This window comes from Pezoporus occidentalis, unplaced genomic scaffold (assembly GCF_034315485.1).
Source record: "Pezoporus occidentalis ecotype Australia unplaced genomic scaffold, CSIRO_AGI_Poc_V1 ctg348, whole genome shotgun sequence".
Classification (NCBI taxonomy): domain Eukaryota; kingdom Metazoa; phylum Chordata; class Aves; order Psittaciformes; family Psittacidae; genus Pezoporus; species Pezoporus occidentalis.
This window is the reverse complement of record NW_026915462.1, coordinates 223406-246521: the sequence shown is the minus strand read 5'-3', so window position 1 is coordinate 246521 and position 23116 is coordinate 223406. Positions and strand designations below refer to the sequence as shown.

Below are 23116 nucleotides of genomic sequence, written 5' to 3'. Positions count from 1 at the left end.
AGCACCAGCACCTGTGCTTCATGAACTGGGTCCTCATCCTTTCTCCTGTAGTTGTCACTTCTCAGTGGAAGAATTCTCTGATCAGGCTTGCTCTGCAGCTGCAGAAGTGCTTGTGTAGCAGTCCTGTGTAGATTTAAATTTCATGAATTTGCTTAATTGATTTTCAATGTGAAAAAATCCTGCAGTAACAAGTGCTGCAGTTAACTGTAAATTGTGTGAAGAAACACCTACCCCGTGTTTGGTTTGGAAACTGCTGCCTTTATTGTACATTTAGGGAGTACCAACTGGATTTGAGAGGCTGACAGTTTTCTGTCTACCTTCTCATGATTTGTGACTGTAAGCAACTTGGGTCCAGTCTGTTGTTTCCCCATCCAGGCTTTGAGAAGTAAAGTCACTGTTTTTTTTACTAAGGATGGAGTATTTTTTCCATCACAATTTGTGAATTAAGGGGTGTAGTTTTCTGTAAGATACGTCCTAGTATAGTGTTAGCTGCAGCCCTGAATTTCTTAACATAGGACAGCTCCAGGGCTTTGTTGTGCAGGAAATAGACCAAATAATTAAAAGCAATCAGCTCTGATCTTTTGAGCTCAAGCAGCAGTGTCGATGGAGCCTGGGCATGGCAGGGAATCTGTACTGTTAAATCACACCAATATTTTACCAAAAGAAAGAGCAGCTACTGTGTTTCACTACTGCTGACTTGTCAAAGTCGATGTTTCCTCTGTTGTGATTGCTGTGCTGTGCCTGATGCCTGCTGAATAAGGATAGTACAGTTAATGAAGAGAAATGATTATCAGGCATAACTGCACACTAATAAGGTTTTTATGAGTTTATGTTCCCTGCATCTCTCTGAAATTGAAAGCAGAGGCGCCAGTTTGGAGTCAGACATCAGTTTGTCTGTGCTGACTCCGTCTTCGTCTTGCAGGAGTGGGTAGGTGAGCGATGTCTGAAGTCCCTCTGTGAAGACAGCAATGACTTGCAGGATCCTGTCCTGAGCAGCACACAGGCCCAGAGGCTGATGCAGCTGATTTGTTACCCACACCGTCTGCTGGACAATGAGGAAGGAGAAAATCCTCAGCGCCAGAGGATTAAACGCATCTTGCAGGTACAGGCTCCTGGCAGTATCTGAGTGTCCTAGTAACTGCCTGATGTAGCATTAGAGTGGGGTTGTCCAAAACGCAGCCGTCTGAGGGGTCTGACATTCATTATCACAGGAGCTGAAGGTGTGGGTTGAGGTAGCTTGATGTGAGGTAAGGACTCATGAAGTATGCACGTGTGTGTTGCAGAATCTGGACCAGTGGACCATGAGGCAGTCCTCACTGGAGCTGCAGCTCATGATCAAGCAGACAACAAACAATGTGAGTTCCTGCTCAGAGGGACCATAGAGGGATGTGTGTTGCCAGTGTTGAAGTGGCTACTTATGAGGTGCTGGGGAGGTGGCCTGACAGAAGTGGAAATAGGGAGAAACTAAACTAAGAGTGTGTCAGGCCTGTAAAAGCAAAGCATGAGAAGGATGCAATGAGTCTGAGACCTGAAAAGCAGCAGACATGGGGAAGTTGGCAAACTGGCTTTATACTGAGTTGAGTTGAATTGTGCAAGCTGTCAGTGGGTGCTCTCAGAGCAGGACTTTGCTATCTCTTCTTTCCTATCTCCAGGAGATGAACTCCTTGTTAGAAAATATAGCCAAAGCCACCATTGAGGTGTTCCAGCAATCAGCAGAGACCAGCTCTGCTAGCTGTGCTGGCAATGGAGTCAACAATATCAGTAGCTCAGCAAGTGCTACGCCTGCCAGTAACAAATCCAAACCCATCCTCAGGTAGGTGTAGTCCCAGTATGCAGTTGCCTTGTATATAGAGAAGTCTGAATCGTATGTTGGATGGCAAACTGGTTTTCTCTCCTATGTTGTCACAGCTCCCTGGAGAGATCAGGTGTGTGGCTGGTGGCCCCCCTGATTGCCAAGCTTCCAACATCAGTGCAGGGCCACGTGCTGAAAGCTGCTGGAGAAGAACTGGAGAAAGGACAACATCTGGGGTCATCATCCCGCAAAGAGCGGGACCGCCAGAAGCAGAAGAGGTGAGTCCTGGGGAAGGGGCAGACAATGCTTGCTGTGCTGATCCTCCAGCCTGGCAGCACAGCTGCAGCTCTGTTCTCTCTGCAGCATGTCCCTCCTAAGCCAGCAGCCATTTCTGTCACTGGTGCTAACATGCTTGAAAGGACAAGATGAGCAGCGTGAAGGCCTCCTCACCTCTCTATACAGCCAGGTTCAGCAGGTAGGTGTCTTGGTTCTCCCCTTGCATCCCTTAAGGGCTTGCTCCTCCAGCAAGGCTATTGGGCACATCCTCAGGGATGTTGTCTGTCTGATTACATGCTCAACGCTGCAAAGATCTTAGCCTGGTTGGTATGGGGTGCTTGAGCTGACCACCTCTGTCACTGAACAGTGGGCAGCACAAACAGCTCTTTATAAGCTCGAGCATGCAGTTTGTGAGCCCTGTCCTCTCTTGTACATTTCATAGATAGTAACGAATTGGCGGGAAGATCAGTACCAAGATGACTGCAAAGCCAAGCAGCTGATGCACGAGGCCCTCAAGCTACGGCTGAATTTGGTGAGCAGTTGCACCAAACCATATGGGATGAAGAGTTGCCTGCTTCTGTCATTTCTCTGGAGCAGGCACATGCTGGAGGGGGCTATATATGTTCTCAGGCAAGGAAGCAGGAGAGGCACTTGTGCTGCTTCTGGGTCTTGAGCTCTGAGTGGGATTGGGTGCATGGAAAAACTCTTTTGCTGTGTTTTGCCAGGATGAAATCCACAGCCTTGGCCTCTGTTTTGATGTGCCTTCCCATTTCAATGCTTTTGCATTCCATAGCACTACTGCTTGCATCTGAGGTTTGTCCTGCTGACTTCAGTCTGGTTCAGCTCTCAGGAGGAATTGTTGTAGTACAGGAGTTGCTCTGGTTTAAGATCCTTCCGCACTTCTAAATTGTAGTATTTCTTCATGGTCTCCTTGTGACTAAATTACTTTTCTCTGCCAGGTGGGAGGAATGTTTGACACAGTTCAACGCAGTACACAGCAGACAACTGAATGGGCTGTGCTTCTCTTGGACATCATCAGCAGTGGCACCGTGGACATGCAGTCAAACAAGTAACTTTCTGTCTGACTTCTGATCCATACACTTCTCAAGCGAGGCAGTTGTTAGCATGGCCCCTTTTCTTATGTGAGCTAGCTGTCTCTGTAGATTATTTGTCAGAAGCACTGTGACAGCCAAAAGAGATTTCAGAGTAATAGCAGGCAAATTTGGATTTCCAGTTGCACAGAGGTAAGCAGGGGAGAGCTGTTTTTTGGAGAAGCTGAATGGATAGACAGGAGACCAGTCTTAATCTGTGATACTGCACTTGACGCAAGGGTGAACACCCTGTGGTGAATAAGCAAAAGGAGGATTAGTGTGGCAGGTTAGTCAGAAGAGTGCTTGGCACTTCTGACTCTTGGCAATCTAGTAATGTTTGGTGTTACTATGATGATAGAAGCTTTATATCTGCTTCTTGGTGGCTCTGACCTTTCTGCTCTCACCAACAGTGAACTCTTCACCACTGTGTTGGACATGCTGAGTGTCCTCATCAACGGCACCCTGGCTGCTGATATGTCTAGCATTTCTCAGGGCAGCATGGAGGAGAACAAGCGGGCATACATGAATCTTGTCAAGAAACTCAGGGTGAGGGACACCAACCCTGTATGGGAAGCAGTGTGTGATGTGTAGTGCTTGACAAGCTATGCGGATTTACCTGGGTCTCACAAATGGTACTTGTCCTGTTGCTGCTGTTTAGATGAAGCAGTGAGGGTGACCCCAATGGCTCTGTAGGGCTGAAGGGTGAAAAGGTGCGAGGTACTGCAGGGTTGGAAGTTGACACCAAACAAGCGGCACAGATGGGCTTTGGATGACTTTTCCTAAGCAATTATTCAAGTCTTCTCTATTCCACTTGTGCAGAAAGAGCTGGGGGACCGGCAATCTGACAGCCTGGAGAAGGTGCGACAGCTACTGCCACTTCCCAAGCAGACCCGAGATGTCATCACCTGTGAACCTCAGGGATCCCTCATTGATACTAAAGGCAATAAAATAGCTGGATTTGACTCCATCTTCAAGAAGGAGGTTAGTGAAGCCTTTTTGTCTGCATCATAGCTCTCGAGTGCAGCTGTCACCTTGTCCTCTGATGCCTTGAGTCTACAAAGCTTGAGAGGCCTCTGTATGTAGCGCCTTGTTGCCTGTTGAGCTTGAAGTGGCTATCTGTACACAGACAAGTTGGCACATGACCATGTCCAAAAAGGGCAAAGCTGGGTGTTAAAGCTCAGTGGTAAATGCTGCTATGGCCTTGAGAAGCTATTTAAACTTTGGTTTTATACTTAACGGCTATATAAAGCATAAGGAGAAACCTGTAATCTGTCATGTAAGTTACTGGGCAGTACCAGTGTGCAGAAGACTGGCAGAGGTGGGATGAAGAAGACTTGCAGTTGTTGATGAAAGTCTTTAGAAATGACTGCATGTGGAAGAGCAGGGACCATTAATAAGGGCTCAGGTTGTTTACTCAGGCACATGGAGTAGAGCCTGAAGAAAGCATTGAGTTTCCTGTACCCTCATAGGAAAAACAACAGGGACTTGGAGGTTCTTGTCTCTTTTGCTTTAAAGGGTTTGCAAGTCTCTACAAAGCAGAAGATTTCCCCTTGGGATCTGTTTGAGGGCTTAAAGCACTCGGCCCCCCTCTCCTGGGGGTGGTTTGGGACAGTCCGGGTGGATCGCAAGGTGTCTAGGTTTGAGGAGCAGCAGAGGCTTCTTCTGTACCACACGCACTTGAAACCCAAGCCCCGCAGTTACTACCTGGAGCCGTTGCCACTGCCCCCTGAAGAGGAAGAGCCTCCTACACCTGTGGCTTTAGAGCCGGAGAAGAAAGCAGCGGAACCAGCCAAGGCTGATAAAACAAGCTCCAATCCTGCCACCTCTACTGAAGAACGCAAGAAGAAACAGAGCAAAACCAAGAAACGCAACCAATCTGCCAGCAAAACCGAGGTAATTGACTGCCCAACAGCTATGGGCCTCCCCATCTCCTGGTCACAGAGCACTCCCACAGAGCTCTCTTCCTGAGAAGTCTGAGTGTGGTGTAATGGTGAAGATGGGGTGTGTTTCCTCTCAGCTGGGAGTGCTGGAGCTCTGTCCCACTCTCTAGCCTGCAGCAGAGGAGACATTTCCTTAATACCTGGTGGGAGGGAAGAAGGCTGCCCAGTTCAGATAGCGTCCTGGGCTTCCTCCTGTGGACTTTGCAACCCTTTCATACTCTTCATCCATCTGTGAATTCCCAGTGGACATTGATCTTTTACTCGTTCATTGTCTTTGCAGGATTTTGTTTTGGGCCCTAGCCGAGGGGTTTCATATGGAGTTGGTATGCCTACAGATCTCTTGCATCACCAGTCAGGAAGCACTATGTCAAGGCTGGCATATGGGCAATCACCAGTGGGTCTCTATGCCCAGAATCAGCCTCTTCCAGCAGGTAGGTGCACAGGAGACAGGAGTGTATTGCATTTCTTTGGGAGCCTCTTGTAAGAACCATTTCTGTGAGATGGTCCTATGCAGGTCCCTCCACTTTCCCCTACATCTCCCTCCCACTTTTCCTGTCATGTGTCTAATGATGAGCAGTCATTCTGGATCAGCAATAGCATGGAACTTGACAGCCTTTTTCTCTTCCTCTTGCAGGTGGCCCTCGCCTAGATACATCCTACAGACCTGTACGCATGCCACTGGGGAAACTAGTTCAGAGTCGTCCTCCCTATAGTGGTGTACTGCCTCCAGGGATGGGGAGCATGATGGGCATTGACCCTTCTTACAAGCCAGCAGTGTACAGACAGCAGCCTCCAGTGTCCCAGGGACAGATACTGAGACAGCAGCTTCAAGCAAAGTTGGTAAGTCAGTGCTGTGCTCTTACTGTTGCTAGACCCCACAGTACAGCAAGCCCAAGCTGTTTGGTTTGCTGGGGTAGCTGTCCCTTCTAGCCAGAGCTCTCAAACCCTATCTGTTTCTGTCTGAAAAGTTGGTGTCTCCTCTGTCTTTTCTTCTGGTGCAGCACTGTATGTGTCACCTGCTTTGTGGGCCCATGTCACTAACACGGTGGAGGCTGTCACTGTGGTGCATGGGGGCATCTGTGGCAGTGAGAGGGGCACACCGCATCCTGGCTATGGAGGGATAGGGATGTTAGTGGCCTGTTTGTCCCGGGCTGGGATGAGGCAGAAGTCACTGGCATCTGCATGCTGTGCAGCAGCCGCATACGTTTAGCATACGTTGGTGGGAGCTGCCCAAAAGACAGCAGCAATGTCCTGCCCTTTGGAGATGTTGAAAAAAGTGTTTCTCTGTGGCCTTCCAGCAGGGCCAAGGCATAATGGGACAGCAGCCTGTGCGCCAGATGGCTCCAACCCCATCCTATGGAGCACTGCAGCCCTCCCAGGTAAGTGGCAGTGACCACAGGTAAGACTGGCATCTGACTCCAGCACAGGGCAGCATCTTCATTTCTGCTGCTAAATTCTCATTTATTGAGCATCGTGAATCTGAATCCCAGAGATGGGCAGCCTTGTGATAGTATTTGCAAGAGGCTGATGTCCTCTTGTCCCAGATCTCTTTTGTACCTTTGACCCCATGACTGAAAAAGGCTTTTTTTGTTTCATTTCAGGGTTACACATCTTACGTCTCCCACATAGGCCTTCAGCAGCATCCCTCTCAGTCAGGCACAATGGTACCTCCTACCTACTCTGGCCAGCCCTACCAGAATTCCCACCCCAGCTCTAATCCTGCCCTGGTGGATCCTGTTAGACAGATGCAGCAGAGACCAAGTGGCTACGTACACCAGCAAGCTCCTGGCTATGGGCACACCTTGGGCAATACACAGAGGTACCTCCCACCCTAATGGATGTTAGTGAGCTGTATTTCCTCAGACAGCCCTAACAGCAATTCATGAAGAGCCTGTTCTCTATGCTTAGTTCACAGCGTCTGAGTCCTTTGCGCGCTCAGGGGGACATCTTTCTCTAGCTTTCAGTCCTGGAAAGAAATAGAGAGGGTGAAATTTGGAGATGCTAGTTGCAGGCAGGAGACAGTGTTAGCAGCCAGAGAAAGTGGTATTGGGAAGTATGAGAAAGATTACCTGAGAAAGTTATAATTTTGGTTTTAATAACCAGCAGATCACCATCAAAGGGCTGGATATGGGATTTACACTGCTCCTGAGCAGGCATAAATCCAGCATGGAAACCTGCAGAAAAGGGGGCCAAGGGCTGTTACTTAGGGCTTCTAAAAAAACAGGTTGGTTGAAACCCTTGAGAGGCCCTGGTGTCCCTCACCTTTCTGCAGAGTGGCAGCATGGGTTGCAAAAGGGGCTGTTTGGGCTGTCTTATTGATGGCAGAAGGTGGGTTTGGATTAAAGAAGCTGTCCACCCATCAGTGTTTTACTCCATGAGCTTGTCCTTTTCTCTTGCAGGTTTCCTCACCAGTCAATACAGCAGGCCCCCATGATGAGTGGGATGAACCATTTGGGTCCCCAAGGAGTCCCTTCAGGAATTCGACCCAGCCAGATCCTGCCTGACCAGCAGCAGCAGCAGTACCTAAGACAGCAGCAGCAACAGCAGCAGCAGATGCTGAGGGTGAGTGGTTGCTGACAAGAGAAAGGCTGCTGGACCTGGAGGAGGCTTGCTCAGAGCTGCTTACCTCTGTATCAGCGACACTCTGCTCTGCCCCTCTGAGTCAGGAACGGTGTCAGCTCTGTTCAGGCCTGTCTGTAACAATTTGCTAGTTGGTTCTTCCTTCCTTAGAACTGGCCATTTGGGATGGCGACACATGCTGCACTGCCTTTTGCCAATCACCCAGCATGAGCCAAAGGGAAGTTAGTAGCAGTAAAGGTCTGCTTAGTCCACTGTGGCCTGCCGCCGCCTCTTCCAGCTGAGCCAGTAAGATTGCACAGAAAGCTAGCTGTTAATGTTGCAAGAGCTAGAAACAAAGTGAAAATCCCCCTGCCCACACAAGACATAGAGTTGTTCCTTACAAGATCATTTTTAGAGCTACAGCTGCGTTTTCACAAGATTAAACACTGGTTGCAGTATTCAGTGGCAGGAAATCTGATGTGAATCAGTCCTTGTACTGCACATCTAACAGTGGATGGTGAAAAACTGGTCTAAAGTGAGCTTTTTAGACCCAACTTTAGATTTGAAGAAGTTCAGAGGCATGTGTCAACAGACATGAGTATTCCATGGATTTGCATTATGGTCTTACAAACATTACATGCTTACATGATGTACAACTATGAATACATTTCTTGGAGTTACAGAAGTGTAATGAACTGACAGAAACACAGGAACAGTTTGGTTAGTTGGTGAGTTGCAAGGTTTAGCAAACCTGTAGAATATGGGGAGACTTTACATGGCACAGAGTGCTAAGGCTTTGTGTTCTGAGAGGGACCTGGGTGAGACAGTGGTTCCTGCAGAGAGCACAGTATTTGAGAATTGCTGCCTTGCACTGAGCAAGAGACTGACCATAGGGTGGTCAGCAGCTTTTAGTGCTTTTGATGAGTAGCACCACTGACTATTCACTTGGTTTCTTTAAGCATTCTCCATCAGTCATAGTTAGGAAAAAAACGTCCCAGACAAATTGCTCACACTTCCTAGATCAGGAACTTCATGTAAACCTTCAGCTTTTATCTGACATCGCTTGGATGCTTAAAAAACATGTGGAGTGCACAAAATCTCCCCTGTTACTGGGTCTCCTGCTGTGTTATCAGAGGCATACCAGATGCAGAGCAGACTCCCGGTGCTTGGGTTGACTGTCATGGTGCAGTAGCTTGTAGAAAGGACAGATGGCCTTTTGGTTTGTCTTGCATGGGTTGGTAGTCATCTGTTGCAAGAAGGTAGGATGTGAAGTCAGGAGAGGTATCCTGGCTCATTTAGCCAGCCATGTGCTTTCTTGTGAACCCAAGTCATAGCATCCATTTCAAGAACCTAAGTGGCCAAGCTGGTTTAAGATGAAAATTCAGAGGCTCTTCTACAAACTCATTCCCTTTTGCCTTTTAATCCTTGATCCAAGCCTCAATGCATTTGTGACTGCTTCTTGTATCCAGCTATTATTGTCTGCTCTGTCCTACTGTTTACTGGCTCCTTTTTCTCTCTGCTGTTTACCCAACGTATTCCTAAGCAGCACTTGCAGCTTCCATAGGTCCAGGTTTTTCTAACCTCTTCATAAAATACTGTCCCTTCTCTTGATTGTATTTTTGTCTGTTTTCTGAGTCTGTTCAAGATTTGAACCTTAACCTTTAGAGCCAGTGGTTGAGACTGTACCTAGCATCCCCGTGGTGGTTTTCTGTGATATCATTAGTGGTTTTCTAGATCTGCTAGAAATTCTCTGTTGACCTAGAGTTCAAAACTACATTTGGCAGGTGGGAGAAATGTCTGAAAATTAGGAGAAATTTAAAATGCTGAGGAATAGGAGGTATATTCTGACTCCAAGTCCAACATGCTGAATATTCTTCTCACCATAACTAGTTCTGTCAACATCTAGGTTGAAACACTGCATTCAGTTTTATTTGCATCCTTATACTGAAGTGCAGCACTGGCTGGTGTGAGGGGGAGAGAAGGGTGGCAGCAAGATAAATCGAGGAGTTGGGGAATGTAACTGAGGTGGAAAGGCTGAAATAGCTGGGCACTGAGCTGGAGGGGAGGGACAAGAGGAGAGGAAAATCTCCAAAGTTCTTGTCTTCAAAAAAAAGCCAACCCCCCCCCCTTATTGTGCCTTGGCTGGAGGACAAGAAACGGTCTTCAGTCATAACACAGGAGAGTCAGGGTAGAGGTTAGGGAAAACAGTAGAGTACGTGTGACCTGCAGTGGATTGTGCAGGGAGGTTATAGGAGCATTGTTGCTGCCTCTGGAAAAATTTTGAGGGCAGGTCAGGGCAAATACTCAGTGAAGCCACTATTGCTGATCTTACCCAGGAGGCAGGGGAGGAGCCAGCTGACCTCCTGAGGTAGCTCTTAGTAGTTTTCTTCTTTGGTTTCTTGTTTGCTGCTGGTCATTCCCCAGCTGACCAGTAGACTTGTAGCTCTCTTCCTGCTGTCTGTCAGTATCTAATCTTGCAGAAAAGCTTTACTTTCCTGTTACTGTCCCTGTATTTCTTGCCATTTCCCAGCCCAGGTCAGGGTCCTGGTGAAATATGGGTAATTTAGGTACCTGTAGAGAAACCGATGTAAGAGGGTTGTGTTGCTGCATGGAACATCCTTCCTCCTTCAGTCCTTCCTGTGCCCTGTTGCTGTGTGTATTGCCCAGACACTTCCCTGATGGTCCCTTTTCTTTTGTCTTCACAGCAGCAACAGCAGCAGCAACAGCAGCAACAGCAGCAGCAGCAACAGCAGCAGCAGCAGCAACAACCACAGCCACCCCAGCCACAGCAGCAACCCCAGGTCTCCACAGTGCCTCAGCCACAGGCGCAGGGCCAGCCCCCAGGGCTGGGGATGCAGGCTCTTCCCCCCCAGCAGCCCATTGTGAGTGTTTGCTCAGAGGCAGAGGGACATAATAGTCCAGTACAAAGCCAGCAGTGCTCCACCTGCATCGCCCCTTCCCCCTCCCCTGCACTTCCCAGGGCTCTGTGTGTGCCAAGCCTGGTGGTGTGGCTATAATGACGCTTCTTTCTTTGCAGTTCCAGCGCCAGGGCCTTCAGCAGACACAGCAGCAGCAGCAAACAGCTGCTCTGGTTCGACAGCTCCAGCAGCAGCTTTCCAGTAAGCCTTAGTGTTCTTGATCCTGTCTCTTGTCTCCTCCCCCCTGTTTTCTGTTGTAGGTACCCTGGTGTAGAGAAGCAAGACCAAGCCAGACTGTCCATCTGAGGCCACAAATGATGCTGACAGGGAGGTGGCATCAGGACTTAGAGCTCCTGGCCCAAGGGAACACAGTAGCTGGGCAGGCAGTACTTGCCAACTTGTGAGCAGCCTTCCACATGCTCCTGCTGCTGCCTGCAGAGGGATGAGGGAGCTGAGCCTTTGTAGGGACTACCACGGAGCTTACCTGAAAGGAGCCAGTCTGGAGCTTTAAGGCATCCAGAGGTATTTCCTCTGCTGCTGATGACCTCCAAGTGGCACAAGGAGGCTGTAATCCTGGGGAGCACTCACTTGGTGGATGACCCAGGGATACTGTGTTCATGTTGTGATCATGACAAGACTTCTTGGAGGCAGGGAGGGTGTTCTGGGAAGCCTTACCGCATGCTTGCTGTGTTTGCAGTGTTATGTGGGCCTCTGTGGCTGCCAGCAGAGACAGGGTAATGGCATAGATGGTGTTCAGTCTGGCACTGTATTCCTATAATCTGCATTGAACTACTGGCTGGGGAATCAAGAACCAGAACCCAGTGTCTGTGCTGTTCCCTTCCGAATGGCCTGCTCTTTTACTGTCACCTCGCTGGCTTTTCTGCCATAAAAATGGTAGACATGCTATGAAAAAGCCCAGAAAAGGACTGCCAGGGGTTTTTGAGTGCTTTAAGTGTGAGGCTGTGCTAAATGTAATTAATAATTTGTGGAATGGGGACTTGGAAATTGCACTTATACTTGTCCCCTAATGAAAAATTTGTAGTCCTTGTGACCAAAAAAAAACACCCTTCCCAAAGCAGCAGTTTTAAGTGCTGGGTTTCCCACTGGTCTGATTCACAAACCACAAGTCTGTGTGAGGATTCCAGCCAGGACATTCAAGTACAGCAAGACCTCATATAGGAATCCAAATGTATCGTAGCAGAAGAGCCATATTTTTGTATACTCTCTGTACAGCAAAGAGCTGGTTTACATGGGCCATGTGTCAGCATGCAGCTTCCATGCTTCCTCAATGGGTTTGTATCAGTTCCATCTGGAGTTCCTATCTGTAGTGTCTGGGATGGGGTGGAAAGCAGGGCATAAACCAAGAACAGCCTGTAAGAGGGGCACAAGAATACTTTGGCCCCAGGATAGACTCTGTTAGGAGACTCCAGGGTGTCTCTGAATGTGCTATTGTCCAGCAGGGTTGAGAAGGAAAGCAGGCTAACCAGGTTACACTGGTCTCCTTTTACTTAACCTGACTTAGGATCAAGTGTGCTGATGGGGTTTCAGGAAAGGCTGACAGAGTTCCATTGTAACAGGACAGTACTCGAGCGTCCTGTGAGCACTGTACATCACGAAACATCAGTCCCAGCAGTCTGGAAGTTCATGATGTTCTTGAATACAACTTTACTGTGTTTCCTGCCCTTTTTGTGCTATCTGGAAGTCCTTTAGCATGTTACTTTATTTGTACCGAGGTACTGACAGAGGGCCAGGATGGTTGTCTCTGAAACCTTCACTGGCTTTGGTTTCTGGGTGTGCCTCAGGATGGGGTGTTTGACACTGGCTGAGCAGTTGTATGCCTGCAGGTGCTGTGGAATCTTATAGGCTGGTTTTTCTTTCCAAATCAGAAAGAACTTATCCCCAGACTCACCCTCCCAGCTCGCTGCCACCTCTCAGGGTTTTGTGATGGTGCACCAGTTCCACCACAAGGGATAGGGAGATTGCTTCTGCAGGAGCTTCAGCATCAGGACTGGCACATTATCTGTGTCTTCCTCAAGGAATGTGGGTCTTGACTGTGGTGCTACCTCAAGGCTCAGAGAAATGAGCAGAGCAGAAAGTGCCATAAAGGTCATACTTCATGCCTGTGAAATGCTTGTCATTTGGTGCTGGTGGTATGGGGAGAGGGGTCTCTTCCCTGAACCAGACCTTGTGACTGCCTGTCTTGACCTCAACAGATACACAGACACAGCAGAACAACAACCCGTTTGGACGCTACTGATCCGTGGCACTTCAGCCTGATCCAGGAGGCAGACGTCACTGTGGACTGCACACAGCCTCTCCAGCCTGACCCTCAAGCTGGGGCTGGCGCAATCTTTGTCCTGTGGCCAGTGCTGCTGCTGCCGCCTGTCGCACAGGGAGGTGCCAAGAAGATGGTTTTGTTGTACAGAGAAAGTGTTTTTACTATCCAATTTCTACAGATGTTTATGGAGATCCCTTGTGGCTCATAGTCTCCCTCCCCACTTTAGTTTCAGTTTTTACTCAGTTTTTAGTATTTTTGTTAAAATAATGATTAAGACATTGTAAAATTTTGTATTTTATTTATACCAGATGAACCCTGTACTGCAGACATTCTTGGATGAATACAGAGAGCTTACTTTGCAAAAGAAGTGTGTGTTCAGAACCTGCCTTTGCTCCTCAGCACTCCACCCAGTACAGTCCCGCAGCACCTCTGCGCATGGTCTCTTTTCCCCAGTAGAACTAATGTATGCCTTTTGAGCTTTTGTGAATGGCTAAATAGTTTGGCTTGGGAAAGAAAGCCCTTCCTCTGTGTTTGTTTCATGAGCTGGCGTTCATGCGCTTGCAAGGCTTTGCATGTTCCAGAGTCTTACTGCTGGCATGTTCCACCAGGACAGAGGCACAAAGCAAAGAGGGACTTGCGTTGCAGGGTAGTTCTGAGCCCTGACAAACCTAGCTTCCCAGGCACAGCAGGTACTGAGGCTCAGGTTGGTACCTCTGCAGTCTAGGAGGAGCTGCAGACCAAATGTGCTCACAGCACTTTTCACAGCACAGTTTTGCTGACAGGCACCAAAGCTCCTCTGTTCACTCCTTCCTGACAGCCACACTGCTTTGTCTGGATGGGTAACATGCTGTATTCTCAACTTTCGACCTGGCTAATGCAGCATGCTGCCATGGAGTCATACCTCTGTCTCTATAGCAGCCTGCTCTAGCTTAGTGCTCGCTGTTCCTGCTGTCTGTTGGAATCTGGAAACCACCTTTCTTCTCTCTTTGGTTCTTCCTCAGCAATTTGCTTATGGACCATTTGACCTGTGGTTCCCCTGGTAGCTTTTCTTGACCAATGTCTTCTGTCCCATTTTTGTGGGATAGGGTGAGGTTCACAGGGACTTACTGAAAAATTACCCTTGATCTTAGTCTGAGGGCACATAACAGTTTTGTAGGGTAGGCCACAGCAAGAAGGCAAGTTAGGGAGCGGAGAGGAAGGAGGGATGCTGAGGCTCTAGTCCTCAGATCCATGTGCTGGCAGATGTGACTCTGCTGCCCCAAGCATCGGATCTGCTCACCTCACACTGCATGTCCCCTGGATCCCTGTAGGCTCCTGCCACCTTGTTGCAGGTGGGGTAGAAGATGTTGCTGGCCAGGCCTGATGGAGATGGGCACTCTTCCCTGTTCAGGAGATGTGCGCAGGGCTGCTTCCTCTGTGCATCCCTGCTTGTCCCCTTCCCTAAGGATCAGTCTGGGGAGCATCCAGGAGCTAGCTGTGAGATCCCCTCACACCCCAGGGCAGGTGTGGGCGAGGGGCTCTCCTTTCCTGCAGCCTGTGCTGGGTGCCCCAGAAAATGGAAGCCCTGCTCACTGCTCTGGAGGAGGGCTGGGCTGGGCAGAAGTGCCTGGGCCAGCAGAGCCCACTCTGGGCAAGCTGGACACTGGCTCTGGCCAGAACAAGCCCCTTTTCCTGGTGTGTGCAGCCAGGGCTTGCAGCTCCCTCCTTGCCAGCCCTGGGAGGCAGCTGGGTCTGCGCCAAGTGGCGTCTGCATCCACACGGTGTCTGCATCCATGCAGTGACAGAGGTGGGAGGAGGAGGGCTCTGCAGGCAGCAGCGAGCACCGGAGTGGGGTGGCAGGAGGCAGCACGGCTCTCGGCAGGGATGCTGGAGAGAACGGAGTCGGGTGCTGCCCTCCTGCTTTGTGTCTGGTGAAAGCACGGCAGGCTTGCTCAGCCTCCCTTGGGGGAAAGGGATGATTTGTCCCTTCCTGGGGCTCGGTGCCGATGCGGGATGAGCAGGACTCCAGAGCTCCGTTGTGGTGGCAGACCCAGGGTTCCCGGTCTCCAAGAACCTCTGGCTGCCAGAGGTTTCCAGGGGGTGCAGGAGGCTGCAGCGTGCTGTGAGACTGAGCACCCTGGGAGCTGTGTTCTGCCCAGGCTGGCTGCGTTCTGCCCAGGCTGGCTGCATGCCTCGGAGCCGCTGTTGCTGTGCTGCACATTAGCCCTGAGCAGCTGCAGCTTTCAGCAGGTCTGACGGCTTCCAGCCCTCCTCCTCCTCTAAATGCTGCTTGTGAAAGAGCCGGGGGCAGGGGGGGTCATTAGATGCTGCCCATTGAGTAATGTGAGCAGCTGCCCTGCTGTGACCACTGCTCTGGGGTAGCAGTGGTTGGTACTGCTTCCCCGGGGTGGAGGGGCAGCCCCAAGGGGTGTCTGGGCAGGGTCCATAAGCGGCATGGGTCCAGCACACGAAGTCCAAGGTTGCGCAAAGGCTTGGCACAGGGGGATGATGGGCAGACAGGAGCAGGCTGTGTCCCACGCACTCCCCCACCCACTGTGCCAGTGCCCAGTGCTCCCAGTGTGGTGCCCATGGTACACCATGACCCTGTCCTGGGCTGGTTTTGCCTGGCAGTGGAAAAGAGGGAGCCCGGCCTGCCATGGGGCAGCTCTGCACTGGTCCAGGGGTGCCTTCAAGATGCTTCTCAGAGCTGATGAACCCTGGTGGGCACTAGGCAGGGTTGTGCATCCATCCCACAAGGTGCTGGACCACGTTGCCTGCTCGAGGGCGTACAGAGCTGGCGGTGTGTTCACCCTGGGTGTAACAGGACAGCAATCGGTCAAGCTGCCACCCATGGTCCCTGGGAGAGGGTGTGGGACAGGAAAGCTCGGACCTGTTGTGCAGCACGGAGAAGGTGCTGGGGCCACTGGAGCCCAACCAGAGCAGGGTGCCAGGGATCTCCCTGTGGCTGGATGTTCAGCAGCTCAGTGTGTGTGCTGAGGACATGGGAGCACTGGAATAGGTGCCTGCCCTCTGCATGCTGCCACATGAGCAACTTAAATGGGAAGCGGCGGCTGCTCTGCAGAGCCTGGGTAGGGTCTGGGTTGCAGCTCTGCCAGCAGGAGCGAGGCAGAGCCCAGCTCCCCTCGTCGGGATCGGAAGGCGTGGATGTGTCTGCTGGTAACTGCGCGTCCTCTTTGATCAAGCATCGCAGCTGCCTCTGTCCTGGCTACAGCAGAGAGATGCAGAGACCAGACGCACCCAGCAGGATTCAGATCCATGCCCTGTTTCAAATGATCTCTAATCCCATCAGGCAGCACTGGACCCGAGGTAGCCCCGCCATGGACAAAGGCAGGCTGGAGGAGCGGTGGCTCCTGCCAGTAGGCTCTGAGCAAACGGAAGACATTCCTCACAGGGGAAAGGGAAATGACCAGAGGTGCTGTGTCTTGCTGCACGGTGCTGCTGGGGCCTGTGGGGCTGTGGCTGCTGAGGCCACAGCCCTGTGCGTGGCGGGGGATGCAGGGGGGCAGACACCTTCGCCTGGCCCCAGGGCTGAGGCTGGGATGGGACATCCCTTCCTGGGATCTGGCCAATCCTCTCTGAAACAGCCAGGCGCTGCAGAGCACTGGTAGAGCCTGGGGCTGCTCCCTTGGCATGGTTCTGGAAGGTGTGGGATGCTGCCGGTGCAGGCAGGTGCGCCGGGACTACAGAGCCTGGAACTATGCGGGACGGGGGGTGCAGGAGCCATGCAGAGGAGCAGCGGAGGGTACAGGATGCAGCGGGGCAGGATTCTGGTTTCCTGTGGTGGTGCAGGATGCCGGGGTGGTGCGCGATGGCGGGGTGGAGATGCCCGGGGTGCCGCAGGGTAGCAGAGGTTGCCGGCGTGAGGGTGCTCCTGCAGACGGGGTCGTTCGCCAGGGGTGCAGCGCGCCCCTGGGTGTGCGGGTGTGCGGTGGGGACGGGGGGGTCACGGTGGCCGGAGGGTGCCCGGGGGGGTGCGGGGCCAGGACCGCCGGCAGCGAAGGGGTGCCGCGGCACGGCCCCGCCCCCGCCCGCCCCCCGTGCACGCGCCGCGCGCTCCCGCTGCCGAGGCCGGCCGGACCGAGAGGGGCGCGGAGCAGCCGCTGCCGCCACCGGCATGGCCCAGCCCCGGCAGCCCCGGCGGTGAGTGCCCCCCGGCCGGGCCGCACCGCGGTGGCTCCGGCGGGGGAAAGGGGCCGGCCCCGATGCGCGGTGGTCTGGGGCCGGGCGCCGCGGAGGTGATGGTGCTCCAGGGAGGGCGGGTGGCCGCGGGCCGGTGCCGACGTGGGGGCGTCGGGAGCAGGGCTGGGCATCGGGGCGGGAGTTACCGGGTGGTGCCGAGCGCGGCAGCGGGGACCGGCGGGGGTTAACGGGGCCGGATGAGCGGCCGCGGCGAGCCGGCGGGTTGCCATGGCGACGCGCTGAAAGGGGGATTGTGCTCCCGCCTCGGCTGCGCGGCCCCGGCCCGGCGCGGCCCCGGCTGGCCCCGTTCCCTGCTGAGCAGCCGCTGTCCCAGCGCCGGTGTTCCCGCTCCGGCGCCGTGCGGGGTGCCGGGGGGGTGGTTATTTGGGGTGCAAGGATGCGCCGGGTGCTGTCCGGTATGAGGCTGCCGTCGTGAGCATCCCCAGGTCAAGGGCAGGCAGGAGATCCCCGTGGTTTAGATCAGTGACTGTCGTATGGGGAATTACATTGGCCATTGGGCTTCTGGAGCATGGGGAATGACATTGGTAGCCGGGCTCCTGGAGCTGAAGGGCATCATTCCCTGTCTCTCTCTTGGGCAGTCAGCCAGGCTGAGGGCAAGCTCGTTGGCAAACGGGCTCTACCGTGCTGGTGGTGCTGGTCCCCAGGCCATGTGGTGAGCCAGGCTCGTGGTGCCGAGTTACTGGTGGCTCCGTTGATTCGCACTGAGGTTTGCACCGTTTGCCTGAGTTTGGCCCTGTTGTGCTCAAAGCCATGGAGCAGGACAGTGTGGTGATGGTCAGCACCGGGGCCTGCCCATGCCTAGTGCTGTTGGCAGTACGGGAGAGAAGAAGTGAGGAGGGATGCAAAGCCTTTGGCCAGCTGGTCTGTTTCTGGACTATGATCTCCCAAATGATAGCATCTCCTGGTGCTTCCTCTGGCAGCCCTTCCCAAGACCACGGGCCTCCTCTGGGGAGGTGGCACTGCCATGGAATCCCTGTGGCACTGGAATTCTCTTTTTGTCCTTTGTGGGTGCCTCATTTGATGCCGTAGGTGAGGGCAGAGGGGCTGGAGGTGCCCTTATGGCCAGGCTGACAGACCCAGCTCCCCTTGAGCCCCTGCACTGGCCATGCTTTGTGTCAGCCTGGTGGGAACTTCCTTCCTCTGAAAACCATGGGAGGCATCTGCAGCTGCACAAGGGGTAGATGTGTCCTCAGGGGGTTGCAGGGTACCAAGGCAGGGGTGATGCACCAGAGCACCTGTGCCAAGCCTGAGGTCCCTCCTTCCATCCACAGGCTGCAGGTAGCCACCCCCAGAGCTGGTGTCTGCAGAATGGTGACGGGCTGACATTTAGAGGTCACACTGAGCACGGTGCATGTGTTTGCTTCATTTGCATTCGCAGTTAGCCCAGCTCGAGGCTTTGCCACTCACATGTGCAGTTGCCATGGTTACTTGTGCGGCCGGGATGTGGAGTTGGGTTGGACACCTGCAAACACACAGCTCAACCTCGGAGCACCGGGGCACAGGCGGACGCTGCCGAGACCCAGGGCAGCCCTTGCACCCTCCAGTGCTGAGAAGCTGCAGAGCCCATCTTGGCATGGTCTGTCTGTGCCTTGCACAGCCTCAGCCACCCAGGCTCAGCACGGCAATGGCTGAATGTGAATCTAGGGCAGTGCTGTGGAAGAGGAAGGTTGTGCCCATGCCAAGCCTGTTGCTCTGGACCTTCCATTCGGGTCTGTCTCTTTCCCAGACCCCATGTAAAGGCTCTCATCCCAGAGGGCTGGAGAGCACGTGCTCAGGAACCGGGCAGTGCTGGTAGGGCAGGAGCCTGCTGAGACTTCAGAAGGCAGCACGAGAATTGGCAGAGCCTGCACCAAGGCTCCGGCTGAGGCGGCTGCATCTCTCCAGGCTCTCTGTGGGGTCTGCTATGGGTGCTCAGGTCCAGCACAGGCAGGGTCTGGGTGCATTTTGACCACGGTCACACTGAGTCCATGAGAGAGAACACGGACATAGTGACTGCCAAAATCGTCTGGCAGGTCCACGTTGGCCTTGTCTTTGTGTCAAGGGAGGAGGAGTTTTAGGACAGCAAGTATAGAAGGCACCTTGAGGTGATTGAATCTCTAAGCTCCATCTAAACCACCCCTGAGCAGCACCAGCTCAGCCAGCTCCTAAATCTCCTCCACCACAGCAGTTCTGTTGCCTCCCAAGCAGTTTGCTGCTGTCTTCCCATACCTTTCCTGCTAGGAGCTACTCCTTTGCAGCAAGTGGAGGCAAACGGAAGTCCTTTTTGCTCTGCAGGAGCAACTGTGACCTCGGACAGACCAGTGTGGGGTAACTGGTGGCAGCTGAAAGAATTCAGTAACAAGAGGAGGGTGGGAAGTGGTGGGGATGTGGAGCATGTGTCTGAGCACAAGCTGCGGTGGAGCCATGCAGGAGGCTGTGAAACCCCATAGCAGAGCATGGAGGGGCTGAGGAGCTGCTGTCCTGGGGCTGTGCAGCGTGGGCAGAGGGACGGGGCAGGGACAGCTTGGTTCTGTCCCTAGAGCTTTTGGTGCCATTGGGGTGGGACAGTTTTTGCTCTCTGCAGGATCCCAGACAGAGATTTCTCCCTTGATGGTCTGTGGTTATTGGCTGCTGCTGACAGGGAGTTTCAAAAGATGCTTCTTAAGCAGGGTTTGGTGTTTGTATCCAAGTGGGTCTTGGATCTGCATGGGGGAAGGTGGGGGTACATCAGCAGAAGGAGACGGGTTGGATCCTGGTGCTGGGCTACTCAGAGCTGTCATAGCTCAATGGTGCTGCATGGTGGATGAGATGCTGTGGTGGTCTCCTAACGTGGCCCCGCGGTTGGGGCTGTGCCCAGCACCTTGTGCCGGCCTTGGCAGCACCGCAGAGCGTGTGAGGGGAATGAAGAACAGGTCCTGCAACTGCCAGTGCCGGCAGCGTGACCCCACGTCATTCACGTCCTGCGGTGAGCCTGACTGGGGGGTCATGGGGAGAAGTAGGAGCAGTGGAAGACAAGGGGGCTTCTGGCTGCGGCTGCTGAGTGTGTGCAGCTCCTGGAAGCTTTCCTTGGTTGGGAGGAGATGTGCTGCTTGTCTGGAGGCTTGTCTGGGCTCAGTAGCGATCTGGTACTGCAGCCCCTGATGGAGCCCGTGCTCCTGCTTAGCCCTGCAGTTGCGTGGGGAAGCTCTGCCCCTTTTGCCGTGTTGTCTGGCGGCATCGGGGCAGGGAGGGGGGTGTCACAGTGTCTGTGAGCAACACTTCACGCTGGGGAGCTCTGCTTGGGCTGAGGCAGCCCTGGCAAGGAGCTCAGGGGACCGCTGGAGAAGAAGCCTCATTCCTGACGCTGCAAAATGCACAACAGAGGAGTCGGTCTGCTCTTTCCGAGGTGCGCCTCGGGGGGTGCGTGCCCTGCGAGGAGCCGGGGCTCTGCCATGGTCATGCCAGAGGGGCCGGGCAAAGGCTGGTGAGGGTTACAGTGCTCACACCGTGTGAGAGCAGTGCTGGGTCTGGGCCGGGGCTGCTGCGGCTCTCTGAGGGTGAGGATGGTTGGCAGAGGAAGGCTTTTCACATGGGCTTGGAGAGCGGGCTGCTGTGAATGGCCTGTGGCGTGTGATGCGGCTGCAGGCACTTTGCCTCCATTAGGCATTCATCAGCTGCTGCTCTACAGGAGTGGGAGAAGAAGCTCAAGTCTGTAGCGTGGCCAAAGTGCCACTCACCATGGAGGTGGCTTTGTCCATGTCTTGGTGCTGGCACCAGTGCTAAAGGAGTTGTGGAGGTGAGTCTGAGTCCAGCTGCTTTCACACCCTTCCTCTACCCCTACGTGACTCCAGGCACCACTGAGCAACTTGAGGAATCGTGGGACAGTGATGCAGGAGAAGAGGAGCAGTCGCTCTGTGTGTCTGCCTCTAGAGCTGCCCAGGGGAGCACTGGAGAGCCGTGCTGAGATCCTTGTGCAGTCAGATGCCTGGAAGTTGCAGCAGGAACAGTCAGAGGTCTGATGGCCCCTATGCAAAATGGCTAAAGAATGCAGGGTTCTTAAAACTGGAAAAGAAAGAGCAGAAGATGAATAAAGTATGCCTACAGGAGGCCACGAGAGAGTCACGGAGGTTAAGTGTTCACTGTTTCCTTCTATGCAAGTACAAGGTCGCATCAAATGAAGCTGGCAGGAGGAGGGGCATTGCCTCTTGCAGATGTGCTGTCAAACTGCAGAAGTCCTCAGAACAAGGTGTTGTGAGCAGCGAAACCTTACATGGGTTCCAGGAGAAACAGGACGAATTCAGGAAGGGCAAGAGGCTCCCTCAGAACCAAGAAATACACCAAGATGCACCTCTGACTGCTGAACTGCAAAGTGCTCGTAGGTCTGAGTACTGTCCAGAAAGTACACCGGGCAAGGTGGGCCCTTGGTCTGAGCTGTTAGTTTCATAACGTTGCGCCTTCCTGCAAGGGTGGAGCCAGAAGGGGGCACTGGGCTTTGGTGAAGAAGGATGGGTTTATCCTCATCCATCTCTTGTGCTCCTCTGCTTGGCACAGAGTGACAGATTCCTGCTCAGTCCCACTTATTCAGCACAGCATGCTCTCCCCACGTGGTGGAGGTGCAGCTGGTTGGAGAGGTAGGACCTGTGCTAAGCACCAGTCCTGTATTTCAGCATCACAGCGCCCTTTGCTGGAGACTTCTGATGGAATCTTGTCCTCTGACCAATTGCTAATTCAGTTGGTTTGAAAATCGTAGAATTGGTATCATAGAACAGCCTGGGTTGGAAAGGACTTTCAGTGGTTATCTAGACCGACCCCCTGCCATGAGCAGGGACATCTTCAACTAGATCAGGTTGCTCAGAACCACATCCAGCCTGGCTTGCAATTGTCTCCAGGGACGGCACATCTGGATGGCAGTGTCCCTTCCCTCCTGTCTCACCTGGCAGTTCTGCCTCATCCTGTTCCCTGGCCACAGGACACACTTCAGACATGCTGGCAGCAGAGCTGGGGTCTCATCCCGGCATTGTCCCAGTTCCCTGTGGGGTCACTAGGGATCTGATCTTCATCTCTTACAGTCCCCTGGCTCTGCCAGTTCTCACACACATCAGGGAACATCAGTATAGGGTTTGTTCCTGGTTTTATGCCCAGATGAGAAAAGACTCGTGTCCTGCTACCAGTGAGGGTCCAGTTCAGCCTTACCTAGGTATACGGGTGGTGCCAGAAGGGTATCCCATGGCTCTTCAAGCAGCGCAGAGACAGCAGAGAGGCTTGGTTTGGGAGAGGTTTGCTTCTTGTGGGAGAAGTAAACTTGGAGAAGAGGATGCAGAGGTGAGCTAGGGATCTAGCGGTCCCCAGTGGGACAGCAGTAAGAGTGGGGCAGCAGGATGAGGAAAAGCAAGGTTGAAGCTCATGAAGAAGACACTCTTCTGTCCTCATGACTTCCAGGAGTTTCCTGTCTGTGAGGGCAGGATCTCTGTTGTTGTCATAGAACCCCAGCCTGGTTTGGGTTGAAGGGACCTCAAAGCTCCTCCAGCTCTAACCCCTGCCACGGGCAGGGATCCCTTCCACTGGAGCAGCTTGCTCCAAGCCCCTGTGTCCAACCTGCCCTTGAACACTGCCAGGGATGGGGCAGCCACAGCTTCTCTGGGCACCCTGTGCCAGCACCTCAGCACCCTCACAGGGAAGAGCTTGTGCCTAGCCTCGTTGCCATTTTGGTCTCTGTCGCTGCTGAGCTGCCTTGATGAGGATCTGAGGTTGCAATTTGAGCAGGGAGCTGCTGTACTTAGATGCTCATGGCTTTAAGGTCGTTTCCTGCTCTTTGTAACAAAAACCTCCACCCCTGTCCGTGGGGAGCAGTGCTTCAAAAGCAGGCATCTGCTGAGGCTGAGCTGTGCTCGGGGAGCTCTGAGAAGGAGCAGGGAGCACGGGAGCTGCCTTGGCACTGGGGCTGCCTTCCCTTGGCATTGCTGGTACTTGCAGCTTGCCCGTATGTGCTGCTTCATCCTGGTCTGCTCCCTCTGGAGAGACAGGGCAACTCCAGGCTGCTCCAGCAGCCTTTGCACTAAAACACAGCAAAGATTTTTTTTTTTTTCCCAGAGATTTTAGGCTTT

General features: G+C 53.1%; 2 protein-coding genes across 5 annotated transcripts in view; both read left to right on the top strand.

The window, feature by feature from the left end:
- The window catches only part of MED12 (mediator complex subunit 12), a 36322-nt gene extending 23101 nt beyond the window's left edge, over positions 1–13221 (top strand). Inside the window, exons 27-44 of one of the 2 annotated variants that reach the window (XM_062630114.1) lie at positions 923–1102; positions 1284–1355; positions 1653–1813; positions 1909–2070; positions 2156–2267; positions 2511–2600; positions 3028–3137; positions 3570–3705; positions 3979–4140; positions 4675–5052; positions 5380–5530; positions 5734–5939; positions 6398–6478; positions 6701–6918; positions 7499–7661; positions 10379–10540; positions 10696–10777; positions 12790–13221. In XM_062630114.1, the coding sequence (XP_062486098.1) occupies positions 923–1102; positions 1284–1355; positions 1653–1813; positions 1909–2070; positions 2156–2267; positions 2511–2600; positions 3028–3137; positions 3570–3705; positions 3979–4140; positions 4675–5052; positions 5380–5530; positions 5734–5939; positions 6398–6478; positions 6701–6918; positions 7499–7661; positions 10379–10540; positions 10696–10777; positions 12790–12833 (2670 nt within the window). In that variant the 3' untranslated portion in view covers positions 12834–13221. Of the gene's footprint in view, positions 1–922; positions 1103–1283; positions 1356–1652; positions 1814–1908; positions 2071–2155; positions 2268–2510; positions 2601–3027; positions 3138–3569; positions 3706–3978; positions 4141–4674; positions 5053–5379; positions 5531–5733; positions 5940–6397; positions 6479–6700; positions 6919–7498; positions 7662–10363; positions 10541–10695; positions 10778–12789 lie in introns of both variants that reach the window. The other variant, XM_062630113.1, reaches the window with a different exon arrangement.
- Positions 13222–16886: 3665 nt separating this feature from the next.
- NLGN3 (neuroligin 3) overlaps positions 16887–23116 on the top strand; it is a 42161-nt gene continuing 35931 nt past the window's right edge. Inside the window, exon 1 of one of the 3 annotated variants that reach the window (XM_062630106.1) lies at positions 16887–16994. The gene's annotated coding sequence lies outside the window, so the exon portion shown is untranslated. The remainder of the gene's footprint in view (positions 16995–23116) is intronic. The other 2 variants (XM_062630107.1, XM_062630108.1) reach the window with 2 other exon arrangements.